The sequence below is a fragment of the Miniopterus schreibersii genome, assembly GCF_964146895.1.
Source record: "Miniopterus schreibersii genome assembly, chromosome: 4".
Lineage (NCBI taxonomy): Eukaryota > Metazoa > Chordata > Mammalia > Chiroptera > Miniopteridae > Miniopterus > Miniopterus schreibersii.
Window position 1 is genome coordinate 77,235,434 of NC_138105.1, and position 14,898 is coordinate 77,250,331.

Consider the following 14,898-nt stretch of genomic DNA (forward strand, 5'->3'; position numbering starts at 1 on the left):
TGGCGTACCATATAGCCAAGGTGTGCAGCAGGCTGTACCATCTAGGTCTGGGTGAGCGCACTCTGTGATGTTCGCACCTAACGACACAGTTCTCAGGACGTACCTTTGTTGTTGGGCAGCACACGACTGTACTTCACTTCTAGGAACACCATGATCATCCAATCAATGCCTTAGGTCTGTGCAGGTCAGACTACTTCTATTGCTGCTTTGACTCTGCTGTCCACCCCATAACCAAGCCTATCTTGCCTTTGGTGGCTAAGTGCTGCCACTTGCCACTGCCACCTCAGGATCAGTTATCCCCATTGCATTGAGGTTACCCAATTCAATGACTGTAGTCCCACTGTGAGGTCTGGCCTAAAGAGAAGAGCAATCACAGAGCTCTCCATGGGTTCCGAGACTCCACTCACAGAGTTAGTCCTCAGGTGTGGTGACAGGTATGTCCTCTGGACCCTCCCCGGGTGAGTGAGTAGGTCTCAAATGACAAACCCATTGTAAGCTTCCATTTGATGGACGAAAGAGGCCACCTACTAAACCTGACAAGCTCAAGGGAGGCCAGCACGGCAGGCCCTACAAACTCAGAGACCAAAAGTAACCACAGAGGGTGGTCTGAACATAAAAATTCCTAAATAAAAGCAGATCATGGAGGGTAGTCACATCCTAGGCCACACCAGAGTATGAAACCACAGAACCCCTCATTGTTATCTTGTTGCCCAAATGCCATCTTTATGTGCTGTAAACATAAATTGTTAACTATCCTATACCCACCAATGTCAAAGTATTTGTCTCTTCATTTTATCCAGTCTCAGAGATCTCCCTGCCTTGCTTTCTCCTGCCTCCCTAATCTCTCACCAATGGATTTCATGTAACCCTCACGTCTCCCCCTTTCACTCTAATGTATAAAATAGGCTGTAAAACTGCCCTTCTACAGAGTATTTTCTCAATCTGCTGTTATTTTGCTTCCTGGCAATTGTCCTCAGTTTGGCTCAAATAAACTCATAAAAATTCTACAGGTTTTGGACATTTCTTACATGATACTTTGAATTCCTTCCTCTACATCAGGGGTGGGGAACATCCGGCCCTCAGGCCATATTTGGTCTGGCCCTGCGAAGGCCTTACCAAAGAGAAGCAGTTCTAGCCATCATATTAGGGGTGAGTTAATTAAATGTTTGACCAAATATAGCAGGCTAGTTTTTAAGTCGATAATTTTGTATGGCCCTTGAATGATGTTATAAATATCCAATTGGCGCTTGGCAGAAAAAAGGTTCCCCATCTCTGCTCTACATGAAACCAAGAGAGGCTGGCATTTTCATTTCACTCATGGACCTTTGGTTCCATGTTTCAGCCAACCAACCAACCAAGCAAACTGTTAGAGCCCTTCCAAACTCCCCAGATGCAACGATAGATGAAGAATTCCTGTTAAGTGAGTTTGTGTCAATAGTGGGATGCTGCTTTCAGAAAGAAAAAGAAAAGACTAAGGTACAAAATGCTCCTGCCCCCAGGGTGGACCCTGAGGCTTCAGCTTCACTGGCTTGAAGGTACACGTGAGGCTCAAGAGCAGAAGTCAGCTCATAGCAAAGCAGCCAGTTTTGGGGAGCCCTGGACTCCACTCTTGGGCAAGTCTTGGGGTTAAGAAATCTTTGGGGACATGTGGGTAAGCCTCCTGGACTCCTCTGACTTGGAGGGCGGGGTGGCTAGCAGAGGCTCTGAGGAAGAGCTGCAGTTCCAGCCTTGGGGAGATTCTGAGTGGCCACCAGACCTAGGAGTCAGCAGAGGGAGCCAGGGTGGAGAGGCCTTGGTCCCTGCCCTGGTGAGTTCCCAAGCCTGCAAAGCTCCTTAGGGCCATGGTGAATGCACAGAGGTTACTAACACCATCTCAGACAGAATTACTTTTCCAACACTTTCCTTCCTAGAGTGAAAGGCTTCCCTGGGAAGCCACTTCCCCTGGCTGGGTGAGAAGGACATAGGGGAATGGGGAAAGACGTTACTGGCCACGGATTCAGGGGCCACACAGGGTGTGATCTTCTCTCTGGCTCCCAGGCTTTTGTTTTCCTCAACTCCTGAGCAGGGCTCACAGACATGCCATCCTCAAGCCAGCCCTGCTCCAGCTCTCAAGTATAACAGCCAGCCTGTGGTGGGAGCCTGGGCTGAGTGGCCAGAGCTGGAGCAGGGTCTGAAGGTGGAGGAGGCAGTGCGGACAGCTCTCCCTGAGTAGCCCTGCAGGCTCTGGCAGGGGTGGGCCCTGTGACCCCCAAATCCACTGCCCTTAAGGCCTGAATCTCTCATTGTGCAGACTGAGGACTTGGACCTGGTGACCTCTGAGGCTGACCCATGCCCCGAGAGTCCCCGCTCTTTGCTGACAGCTTTCTCCAGCTGGCTGCCATCTCAATCCCTAAGAGCACCACTGACGCACAGATAACTCTTCCCAGCGCACCTTTCTCTTTTGGGGCCCAACTGTCCGCTGAGTCCTGGAGACTAACACAAAACATCAGAGACAAGCAGAGAAGGTTTTGCCCCGCGCTCCTGCTCCTCCATGCCACCTCCAGCTAGAAGTCCTAAGGAAGAGCTGGTCTCAAGCAGCCTTAGGCAAAAATATCACCCATCACCACTTCAGATGCTCCCAGCCTTTGAAGTCCTTTTCTGCCCCCATGTGAAAGACCAAAGGCACAGACTGAAGAGTGGGAGGGCCAAGGAGGGGGTTTCAAAACCAGCATGTGAGAGAATCTGCTGCCTAAATAGATCTGAGATCCCTCCTCAAAATCAGAAAAAGGACTCTGGACCCGCCACAGTTGGGAAGATGGCTTTCAAAGGCCTTTTGAACAGGCACGTGCTGCTGGCCTCAGGTACCCCATGAACCCTGGGCAGGGCTGATGGCAGCCTCCCCAGGCCCGGGACTGGACTGAGACCAGTTGTCAGGCTAGGACACTGTGGGGCAGCCAGATGGGAGCTTGTGGGGGGTGCACGAGTGAGGTTTGCTTTTCTTGGCTCCAGGGGTAGAAAAAGCTGAGAAGGTGTCTCCAGGGAAGGAGCTGGCCAGCTGGCAGGAATTCTCCAAAGTATTCAGAGGACGGGAACCTTGGTGCAAACAGGAAGGTCTGGGCCACATCTGAGGGTGTCTGGGGTGGGGATCACCACTAGGATCATCCCTAGAGGGTAGGTGAGCCCGCCCAGCTGAGCAGCTCAGCCACCAGCACTCAGCCTCACAGTGGGCTGGGGACTCTGACCCAAAATAGCCAGGCCAAATCCAGGGACTTGCACTATGCCCTGACCCCAGGGATCTGGAGGGAGAGCTGGGTCTGGATCCCACATCTCCTTACTTCCCCAGGCTTAAAAGGAAAGAGCTGGGAGTCTACACTCACTCTGTAGGAAACTGGACCCCGTAGCTGGAGACCTATGTTTGGATCTTAGATCTGCCATTTTCCTCTCTGATTTCGTTTCCTCAACTGTAAAATCAACCCCTACTTCTTAATACTGTGAGGACTCAATGACTAAGAACAGAGCCTGGCTCGCAAGAAGCACTCAGAAACAGGTCATCATTAGAGACAGGAAGGCCCAGCACCAACCAGGACGCCCGCCCGCCACCCCCTTCTCATGGGGGAAGCCCCTTAACTTGGAGAATTACTCTAAGTCCCGATATCAACCACTCCTTTCCCCCCGGGAGACGTTAACCTTGGAAACCATAACAAAATTGTAAGATTTCATTGAGGTTGGTATAACTGATCAAATTTCCTAACAGTTAATTTTCCAGACATCGTTTACTGAAGGCAAGCAAACATCTCTCCTTAAGTTGGTGGTGCCCTGGTCCAGCCCCTGTGGTCACCGAGGTGGCTGTCAGCACTGAGAGAGGGTTTTTCTTGCAGGTCCCCTCTGCCGTCCCCTCCCCGCGCTCTGCCCTTGTCATCCATGTGGGTGTGTCTCCCACAGAAGTGTGAGCTCCTCAGGGGTGAGGCCCGCACATGACGGCCGGCTGGCGGAGGCCTCTGCCCAGCGCCCACCGCAAGAGCCGACTCTTCACAAAGCGGGCAACGGCCCACCCAGGAAAGCTCGCTCTGTGCGGGCCTCTTACTTGTACACCTTGGTGTTGTACGTCTTCTCCCCAGGGAAGCCAAACATGCCGCAGACCACGCGGGAATTCTTGGCCGTCCAGTGCTTGTCACAGATCTGTTTCCAGGCCTTGCCCTCCTTCACCTCCACGTAGCCCTCGGTCACGGGGGTGCGCCTGCGGTAGGCAGAGAGGATGGGTCGGATCCGGATGTCCTCCACCTGGATGTTCAGGTTCTGGGAAGGAGGCGGCACCAAAGGACACGGTTATTTTCCTGGCCCAGCCATGGAGAGGGGACGCATCCAGCCTGCCTCCACCCTCAGGCCCTGCAGGGGCTATGGGCACTCCCCATGAGCACAGGGCACAGAGCACAAGGCCATGGTGATAAAGCAGCATTACACATGGGAGGGAGTGTGACTGCGGGGACCCAAGGAGAGGGGGCAGGGGTGACCTGTGCCCTCAGAAGACTCAGAGGGCCCCAACAGCCTCCTCCTGCAGGGGGTCTCAAAATTACAGCAGAAGAGAGGTGTTCCTTGAATTTTCATGTTCTATACTAAAATTAATTTGGATTTTGTATTTTACTCCAAAGCATATGTGTGCACGCATGTGTGTGTGTGTGTGTATGTGTGTATCTTTCCTAAGACTGAAGTTTCAGGCAGATGAGCCTCGGCTATCCTGAGGCTGGTGGTGCCACCTTGCACACCACCTAGTATCCTGGGGAGGACATTCCTGAGTGAGAACATCCCAGGAGAGTATGGGTAGGGCTTGGAGAGAAAAGTGGAGGGGAGGAGTGTGTGCAGGGACCCAGGCATGCTTAGTGGAGGGACATGTTCTGGGGACCAGAAGGTAAGGGTGGACACAATCTGTGGCAAGAAAGGGAAAGATTCTGAATGTCTTGAGGCCTTTGGAAAGCACCCTCCTCGCCCCCATCCCATCCATCGTTCTGAGGCTGAGTGAGAGAGGCAGGACCCTGGGGAAGGAGGGAGAAGCTCAGTGGGGAGTAGACTCTTGTCTCCCTGCAGTGTGGGCTCTCCTCCCCATACCCTGACACTGAGCAGCAATGTCCCTGCCCCATACCTCCTCCCAGGTCACAGGGATTTGGCAGAAGGACAGGGGGCCTTGAGAGGCCAAGCTGAGTGGGAGGAATGGGGGGCTGCCCCAGAGCTTACGCTTCTCCAAGGCTCACCCAATCTGCCCTCAAACACCAAGGAAGCTTCCTCCTGAATCTCTCACTTCCAGCCCCTCCTCTCTGCCCCTGCCCCTGGCCCCACACATGGGGCCACCAGCTCTTGCGAGGCTTCTTGAGTCCCTGCCTCCATCTTTCCCCTCCACTCATCTGCCACAGGCCAGCCACCAGAAAACTCTTTGTAATCTTTTCCCTTGACTGCCCACTTTTGCCTATGTAGTAATGTCCAAATTACTTAGCGAGGTGCCCACAGCCCAACATGACTAATTCCACCTCCCCTCTAGCCACCTCACAGTCCCCAGCCCCAAATCTATACTCAGATCCGATGAATTAAAATGTAATAATAATAGTTACTGTGTGTGAGTCCTACAGTAAGGCTTCAGGTGCTTTCTCTCACTTAGTGCTCAAACAATAGAACAAGGTGCTTTATAGCTATTGTCCTCCCATTATCCAGGTGAGAAAGCTGCTTGGCTCCAATTATCTCCCCAGGACCACCTAGAGGCAGGAGCACCCGAGGTCCATGGTGAGAAGCTCTCTGAGCTGGGCCAGGGTGGGAGAGGTGGGGCTGGGCATGGGTGCTGGCAGGGAGAAACTCGGAGACCCAACCCAAATGCCAATGAAGGTTGCAAACGAACCACAAGGTTGAACAGGACCGTTATTTGGGTGCCCAGGGATTCGTGTTTCCTCACTACTGGCTTCAGGGTGCGAAGCCAGGCCTGCTCTGCCAGGCCTGCAGGGCGGCGGAAAGTATGTGGGCCGGTGGCAGTGATGGCATTTGGCCCTGGTTCCTTTCCACGAAGAGTGGAAGGAAGGAAAGCCGCCAGTGGCAAAAGGATGCTGGCCAGCTTGGATCCGAGATTCTTTACAGCTTCCATTCAGGCCACAGAACCCGTGCCACCAAGACACGTGGACAGCGGCAAGCCAAGAAAGTGCCTGAGGTCTAAACCAGCCCATGGGCCAGCCCCTCCTGCCTCTCCCCACCTCGGAAGCCAGGCTGGAATTCCAGCCTGAGATGCGTAATGCCCAGAGGAAATTTACCGCTGCAACGTCAGCCCTGTGGCTTCACTGGGCAGGCACAAGGAGGACTTGATTACATTCACAGATCCTCCCTCTCACCCCACCCACACCCCCACCCCCCACCATGGGGCAGCAGGCAGGCTGGTTAAGGGAGGTGTGTCATATGGACATCAGCACCCCAGTCAGCACCCCAATTACAAGAGAAGAAGGAAGTCCCAGGAGGTAGGCGGAGCTCAGAAGACCCCAGTACCCCTGGTCCTGATGGAGGACAGCATCCCCTAAGCAGAAGTATAATGGCTGAGGAAAGCCAGGCAGGCTCTAGGATGTGGAAAGCAAGCCTTGGAGAGCCCTGGCCAGTGTGGTTCAGTGGTTAGAGTGTTGACTTGCACACCAGAGGGTTAGGGGTTTGATTCCCACCCCTGGTCAGAGCATGTGTGGGAGGCAACCAATCGATGTGTCTCTTGCACATTGATGTTTCTCTCTCTCCCCCCCGCCTCCTCGACCTTTCCCTTCCACTCTCTCTAAAAATCAATGGAAAAAATACCCTCACCCCCCCCCCCAAAAAAGGCTTGGAGGAGTGAAAGTGCTAGAACAGATGTCACTGTTCTTGTTCTTTCACCAACTCACTGCTAGTGTGTGTGTGTGTGTGTGTGTGTGTGTGTGCGTGTGTGCGTCCATGTGTCTGCACAGGTCTCTGTGGGATGGGCCTTTTTGTGTGTGTCTGTGAGGGTGACAATGTATATGTGCCAGGTTGTGCATCTGTGTGTTTGAGGGTCTCTGTATGTGTGGAGTATGTGTCTATTTGTGCACCTATGCGGTCGAGGACAGAACCAGAGGGACTGGTTTCTTTCAAAGCCTTAGGAGAGTGGTCAGGGTAGGTTTATATTTGGTTCCTTCAAAATGAGTCTTTCCTTCACCCTCCACAGAACAATTCCTTCCCATTCTGTTAGACTCAAATCCATCTCATTTGCTCATTCATTCATTCATTCAACAGAATACATCTCTCTCCTTCATGGACCCTGCCAGGCTTCCCCCAACCACAGGGCCTGCCTCTTCTATGAATTATGACGCCTGCAAGGGCCCCCATTTATCAAACACCAGCCAAGTCGTTACACGCCAGGCTCTCTGCTCAGAACTTTCCGTCCATCCCCTCGCTCAATTCCCAAGACAGTCTATGAGAAGGCTAATGGTCTACCACACTCTAGGGGAAAAACGAGAAAAACTGGCAAAGTTTCACAACTTCTCCAGGCTTACACAGCCAATCAGTAGGAAAGCAAGAGCGAAAACCAAATTCTGACTCCAAGCCCGTGCTCTAGGCTCCTAACTACTGGTCTCTGGGGGGTACTTGCGCCCCCTCCCCCATGCCCTGTCCACTGCCTGCTGTGGAAGGGCTACTTGGGGAAGGGCCTGGGGCTCAGGCCTCTGGGTGGTCTCTTGGGGTCCTGCCTAGTGCTGTGCACATTAGAAGTCCACCCTGCGCCCGACTGGAGGAGCTGTGAGTCAGACCCAAGTGCACACACTTGAGGGCAGAGCCGCTTCCCAGCTGCTCTTGACTCATGGGGGGGGGCGGGAGCAGGGAAACCCTGCGTGGCTCAAATTCAGCGCTCACTGCTAGTTAAGGAGCTCACACAGGCTGCTCAGAGACTCCTGTATAGGAAAACATGCAGACACACATCACTTCCTTGCTTATTTCACTGCTGTGGAATCCCTTCCATAACCACAAGTGTTGGGATTATTTTCCCCAGAAGTTCAACTCCAAAAGAGAAGAAAAGACTTGAAACACTAAAACATACACACATTTTTCTTTTCTAACAAAGGGCTCTCTAGACTTGCTAGTTTTACATTAAGCTCAATAGCCCAGAAGCTGGTAACACATTTGGCACATTTAAAAATTCAAATTAAGATCTGAATTCTGTTCCTCTTTCCAGAGACAGTAGTTCCCCCAGCTCTCCTAAAGGATCTCCTCCAGGGAATCCACAGAAACCTTCTGTGTATGTCCTTCTCAGAGCTCATCACATCCCCAGGGAGGGCCTGAGCCCTGGGAGTGATTATCACCTGCTTCCAAAATGGAAAAGCCAGGGCGGGACCCGCCTGCTTCGCCAGTGGGCTGGGAAAGAGCTTGGAGCCCAGTCATGTGCTTGATTGATATTTCACACTTGTAGCTTCTGTGAATGACTTGCAAATTCTACAATGTGACTGTGTAGGGCTGTTGCCAATGAGGAAAAATCACTAGTTTTGAAAGTCTAGTTGGAGATTGCATCAGAGAAAGATACAGGGGGAGGCAAGGCAGCAACACAAACAAGCCTACAATGCACTTCAATCTGTCTGAAAACTGGGCACCAACACAGCCTTCCCATGAAAAGCCTCCCTGATCTTCCTCTCTCATTCCCTCTCTCCCCTTCTTCCAGCCAATGAGCTTCTCCCACTGCCGTGCCAACATCAGTCACTCTTTGAACACCCTGGGAGGCACGTTTGCAAGGACAAGGTCTTCGCCAAGGATCCTCCTTTCCTCTGCTAAGTCATAATTTAACATCAGCCCAGCCTTCTCACCTGAGATGGGAAGGAGGGGTGCTGGGGTGGGAGGACCATGATGGAGATACACCAGTCCTCCATCATCCCAACTGGAATGCACGACTGGCGAGTTCTACACAACCTCCGCTCACTCAGCAAGCCCCTTCCCTCTGCTGCTAACAGGTTTCTGCATCTTGCTCTCAAAGCCTGCAGCTTTCTTTATTCAGCTCTTTTTTAAAAATGGCCTTCCAGATAGAGATTCCTTTTCCCAACTGCCAGCATGGCACCTTCCTCAGCACCTCAACCCCAGCACATCCAGGATGCACTCAGTCTTCTCTGTTTTCGCTAAGAGAGGCTCCAGCCCATCCAGTTCACAGACCAGAAGCCTCACATGCCTTTTGCATGCTCTCTCTTCCTCACTCTTATAGCCCATTCTGCCCAGCAAGGCCTTTGCTATCCTTCCACCACCTTTCCATCCCCACTTCTGTTTCCCAGTCAGGTGTGCAGTGCAAATCGTGCAGGTAGAAGGGCATTATAATTCAGTCATTTCACGAGGGCCCGGTGTGTCTCCTCAGTCTGGGCGAGTTACTGGCACATTCATCCACCATGACCATTGTGTCTTCATGTGCCTTGCTCAGAACCTTCCTGTGACTCCCCAGGCCTTATGCTCCAGTTTAGAGTTTCCCTGATCTTTCCATCTTTCCCTCCTTTCCCATTTTCCAGCCAGTGAACTCCCACTTTCCAAGCTCACTCTCTGAATTCCTGCAATTCTCTCTTCTCTACCAGAATCCTACCGACCCTCAGGAACAATTTCATTCATTCATTCAAAAAATATCTGCTGCACCCTGGCCAGTGTGGCTCAGCTGGTTGGGCTTTGTCCCCTGCACCAAAAGGTTGCCGGTTAGATTCCCAGTCAGGACACATGCCTGGATTGTGTCTCAGTCCCCAGTAGGGGGCATGCAGGAGGCAGTTGATTGATGTTTCTTTCTCATTGATGTTTCTCTCTCTCACCCTCTCCCTTCCTCTCTAAAATCAATTTATAAATCTTTAAAAAAAAAATTCTGTTGAGGGCTATAACTTCCCAGCACTGTTCGAGGCCCTGGGACATAGGTCAATGAGGCAAGCCTTGCTGTCACTTATGACAGAGGGGAGGCCACCTACTGCATGTAGTCCCCTCAGCCAAATATCTCAACCACGTAGATTTGATTTCTCCTATATCCTTCTAGCATTTGCTTTCTGAGTTGCTCATTTAGTCCTTGGTTATACTGACTATCTTAAACTGCTCTTTATCTGTCCACATGTTTTTGCTGCCTCATTGGACTATGAGTCCCTCAAGGACAGAACTGTGCCTCCTTCATTTTTGTATTACCCACAGCTCCTACTGCCAGAGAGACACATAGTGGGTCCTCAAATATTTTTGGAATGAACCAATAATAATTTCTAAAATATCCAATTACAGGAATTCAGTTTAGCTAGAGAAGTTGGGCTCCCAGGCCAAAAATGTAATAAAGACTCCCTTTATTCTTTGTTTACTGCAACGTAAACAGTGAGGCAGCGCTTGCCTCCCTTCACGGCATGCGCACTACTTGTATGACTTATGGACAGACGAGGAGCATGTCTGCCCTTTATCCATGCGTTCTCTTGTCATCTGGCCTATTTAGCACCCTCCTTTCCCCCCTGAAACCTGACGTGAATAAACAGTTATTGAACTGAACTGAAAGTGGATCTGACCATCAGCACACATTTAGACAGTTTAGCTAAGTGGGTGTTTTTGTAAAGCATACGAGGCACGTTGTGTTAGAAGAGTCTGGCTATGCTGTGATTATCCCCTTTGATGATCAAATTGGGAATTCATAGTAGGAATTGACTGTAACATTCTCCAGCCCATGACTTGTGTCGGATGAAAGGGGAGAGGGAAGGCATTGCCAGGATGTCTGTTCCTCAGCTCTGTGATGGAGACTAGTTGGGCCAGTGGGGACAGGGCTGGGGTGGTGTGGAGAGCTGAGGTCATGCTGAGCTACCAGAGGAAAAAGCCACAGTCTGTCTGGGCCCTCCTCCTATAAATCAAAAGCTTTGCAATGCTGCTGGAAAAGCAAACGCTCTGTTTCATTTTCCAACCCAAAGCACTGGGATAGGTAACAGAGGCTGCTTCTTTGGAGAACAGGCAAGCCCTGCTGTCTGCAGGAAGCTGGCAGGACACCTGCTCCAGCAACCAGTCCCTCTGACCCAGCAGGAGGGCTGAGGCCACAGACCAGGCAAGTCTTGGGCCAGGCTCAACAGTTCACCACACTCCCAGGTGGGGTATCCAATGCTTCTCATAGCAATCATCGCCATGGTAACAAAGTAATGATCTGTGAAATCATCTTTCTCCACTACTAGACAGCAAGCTCCAGCAGGGCAAGACTGTCCATTCATTTCATTAATCCCTTTATTCCCAGGACCTAGCATAGGGTCTGCGCTCAATTGAAATATATTGAATGAATGAATGAACAGATACAGCATCCAGCTGCTTCAGCAACAGCCTCATGGGGATGGGGTGGGTGGATTCCATGGCACTGACCCCTCCAGCACGGCTGAGGTGACTCAAATGAACCACTGGGGCCCATTGTAGAGCCAGACTGGACACTATCAGCCTGCCCTAGTCACATCAGCAGGTCACCAGACAGAAGCATCCTCTCACCCAGCTCAGCCCCCACTCCTTCCACAGGGCATCCCTTATACTTTCTTTTCCCATTAATCTCTCCCTTTCCAAACTGCCACACAACTTACCATCTACCCCACACTGCTCAAAGTGTGAGTACTTATTTCATCTAAAACAATTTATATTGCTTCTTATTCATGTATTTCATCTCACAAACAATGATAATGGTATTTATGCTTTTGAGAGGGTTGCATGTGCAATGCCCTGGCCACGAACCAGATTCCCAGACTTGCCAGGATGTGTGTAATTTCAAACATTTTGTGTTCGCTGCATAAATGCCCTTTTGCTTTTCAGATGCTGTGACCTATTTTTAGTTGGGAAAATAGGTCACCTTAGAACGACTTCTCTTGTGTCCCTTGCGGTGGCTGGCAAGCCTGGCCACTTGGAGGCCCTCGATAAACAGAATCATGGAATGTTAGCACCGGACAGGCTCCGTCAGCTGGAGACACCAAACCCAGGATGGCTCGACAGTCCAGCAGGACTGGGGATTTCACTGCCTTGCTGAAGAGTCCGGCACACACTGCCCACTTGTTACCATTTCTCCTGCCACAGACGGAGGCCGTCCAGCTCTCTTGTGGCCATTCAGGGAAGCAGGTCTATATTTAGGCCTGGAGGGACCACCACCTTCTAAACTGTGCAGAGATGAACACAGCCTCCCTTTCTCTCCTAAACCACCCAGTGCAACCTGTTGCACCCCCTCTCTGGTGGGAGAACAAAACTCCTGGCTGGGAATATGGGACCTTTTAAGAGTTGATTACTCCCTTTGGGCTCCAGGCCTCCACCCCCAGATGCCTCCGATGCTGGTGAGATAAGGCTGCTGCTAAGAAAAAACACACTTGAAGCATTTGGCAGCTGTCTGTGACTAATAAAAACCTGGACTCCTGGAATTAACATTTTTGCAACAGCTTCAGTCTCTGGTTATGAGAAGAAAAAGCTTTTTCAGGTCTCAGTGCCCTTCCAGAGGGATGTGAGAGAGTGGAGGGCAGGGGCACCCGATCCTCCTAGCTCTGTCCCCCTCAGCCCTCTGTTGGACCCTGCAGACCACCGGGGCTGCCTGCTGTCACCAAGAAAAAACTGAGGCTCCGGGGCCACTGGGGGATAGGCCACACCTAAATCTCACAGCCTACAGATTTCCAATCAGTTCTGGTAACCTAACAGCTTTTGCAAAAGAGTCTTTAAAAAGGGGGTGGGGAAGAAGGTGGGGTGGGGAGGTAGAGAAAAGGAAAAGACTTGACTATTCCCTGATCTAACCACACATGGCCCCAGACGCAGCCCTTCTATGAGCGCATGTCTTAGCAATGCACAAAACAGCCAGCGCAGAGAGGTCTGCTCAGAGGGCATCTGGATTTGTAATCTCTCCTTATCTAATGCTTTTTCCAATCTGTCTACCCGCCACAGACAGGAAACAAAGCCTCTCCATTTAAGAACCTCTGGAATCCTGCGAGGCTTGGTTGGGGCTCTGTTTTCTAGGTTTGAAACAGATCTGTTCCGTTGGAACCAACAGCATTTCCCATTTTATTTTTTTCTCCTGCTTACCTCTCTGCAAGATTTTTGTGGTTTTAGAGTTTGAGACCCCCTGTCCCTATGAGAACACTATTTTACAGTGAGGTGTCCAGAGACAGAAGGGCTAGTCACTCCGGACATACAGCTGCAAGTCTCAGGCTCCACTTGGACCGGAACTCACGTGTCCTGCCTTCAGCTCTGGGGCCTAAAACTTAGAATACATAGCAAGAGGTGACAGAAAAGGGAGAGCTGAGACTCTGCCTGGCTAATTTTCTGGATGAAATGAACCCAGGCTGGAAATCAGTGGTAGGAATAACTCTATACAGTCTACAAGCATTTTTACAGAAGTCACTGGATTTGCTTTCCTTTACAGAACATGTAAAACTACCCTGTAGATGATGAATGCACACTGTGCCGATCTGATGGCGAAACCATTGCCACCCTGGATTACAGACCGTCATAGCTAGAAGGGATTGGATTCAACCCGCTCATCGTAAAGAAGAGAATGGACTTGCCCAGTGTCCTACCTGCTGGTCAACAAGTAGCTCAGGATCCACACCTGTGAACTCTCTTGATGGGGTCATTCACACAAGAAGGTGTGCTCTTTCCCTTCTTTAGAAAGGAATTTATGAAATGTCAAGGGGCCACAAGGATGCCCCAAGCAGATGCAGAAGGAGTCCACTGGGAGCAGTGAGCTCACTGAGTGAAATTCCATCAGCTAGGCCCCAGGGCTTAGTGACTCATGTCCCTGGTATCCCAGAGTGGGATGAACTTGGTCTAGACTGATGCAGTTATCTTCCACTCTTGCTTCAGAAATTCCAGTGTGTTCCTGAGGAGGCCCACGCCTATGAGGGTCATCTCTAATGGTCTGTGATCTGTCCCTAAACTCCAGAGGTCAAGGAGGATGGATATTATAGAGCTGGTTACATCCCTGCAAAGTATGGCTGTGAAGAGATGGGGTGGCCGCATCCCATTCATTGAACTAGTCCAGTCATTTACACCTGAGGTTCCAAGGCACAGAGAAGGCATTAACTGACCCTTTGCTTTGACCACACTCCACTCTTGGCCACTTGTGAATGTATGGGCCCCTAACCGGGGGAAATCGAGAGACAGCTTTAGCTCTTACACTTTGATGTAGAAGAGTGAGGGCAAGAAATCTGCTCCTACTTTCAAGGCCAAGGTTGTGAAGAGGCAGGGAGAGAGGCGAGCACAGAGCACACACACTACCGGCATCCCTTCTGTGTGTGTGTGTGTGTGTGTGTGTGTGTGTGTGTGTGAGAGAGAGAGAGGGAGAGGGAGAGGGAGAGGGAGAGGGAGAGGGAGAGGGAGAGGGAGAGGGAGAGGGAGAGGGAGAGGGAGAGGGAGAGGGAGAGGGAGAGGGAGAGGGAGAGGGAGAGGGAGAGGGAGAGGGAGAGGGAGAGGGAGAGGGAGAGGGAGAGGGAGAGGGAGAGGGAGAGGGAGAGGGAGAGGGAGAGGGAGAGGGAGAGGGAGAGGGAGAGGGAGAGGGAGAGGGAGAGGGAGAGGGAGAGGGAGAGGGAGAGGGAGAGGGAGAGGGAGAGGGAGAGGGAGAGGGAGAGGGAGAGGGAGAGGGAGAGGGAGAGGGAGAGGGAGAGGGAGAGGGAGAGGGAGAGGGAGAGGGAGAGGGAGAGGGAGAGGGAGAGGGAGAGGGAGAGGGAGAGGGAGAGGGAGAGGGAGAGGGAGAGGGAGAGGGAGAGGGAGAGGGAGAGGGAGAGGGAGAGGGAGAGGGAGAGGGAGAGGGAGAGGGAGAGGGAGAGGGAGAGGGAGAGAGAGACTGATTCACACAATGGTAGACACTGCCAATATCCAGCTGTGGACGCCCACTGTGTGGGCTGGGTGCATTTTCATAAGTGCAGGGTAACAAGGGATCTTAGAACTTGGCAATCACTTTAGCCTGCTTCCTTCTCAGTGCAGAAATCTGGC

At 51.6% G+C, this 14,898-nt stretch overlaps 1 protein-coding gene across 2 annotated transcripts in view; it reads right to left on the minus strand.

The window, feature by feature from the left end:
* The window catches only part of LOXL2 (lysyl oxidase like 2), an 86,537-nt gene that overhangs the window by 34,557 nt on the left and 37,082 nt on the right, over positions 1–14,898 (minus strand). For both annotated transcript variants that reach the window (XM_081137009.1, XM_081137008.1), the window contains exon 4: positions 4,064–4,275. In XM_081137009.1, the coding sequence (XP_080993135.1) occupies positions 4,064–4,275 (212 nt within the window). The remainder of the gene's footprint in view (positions 1–4,063; positions 4,276–14,898) is intronic.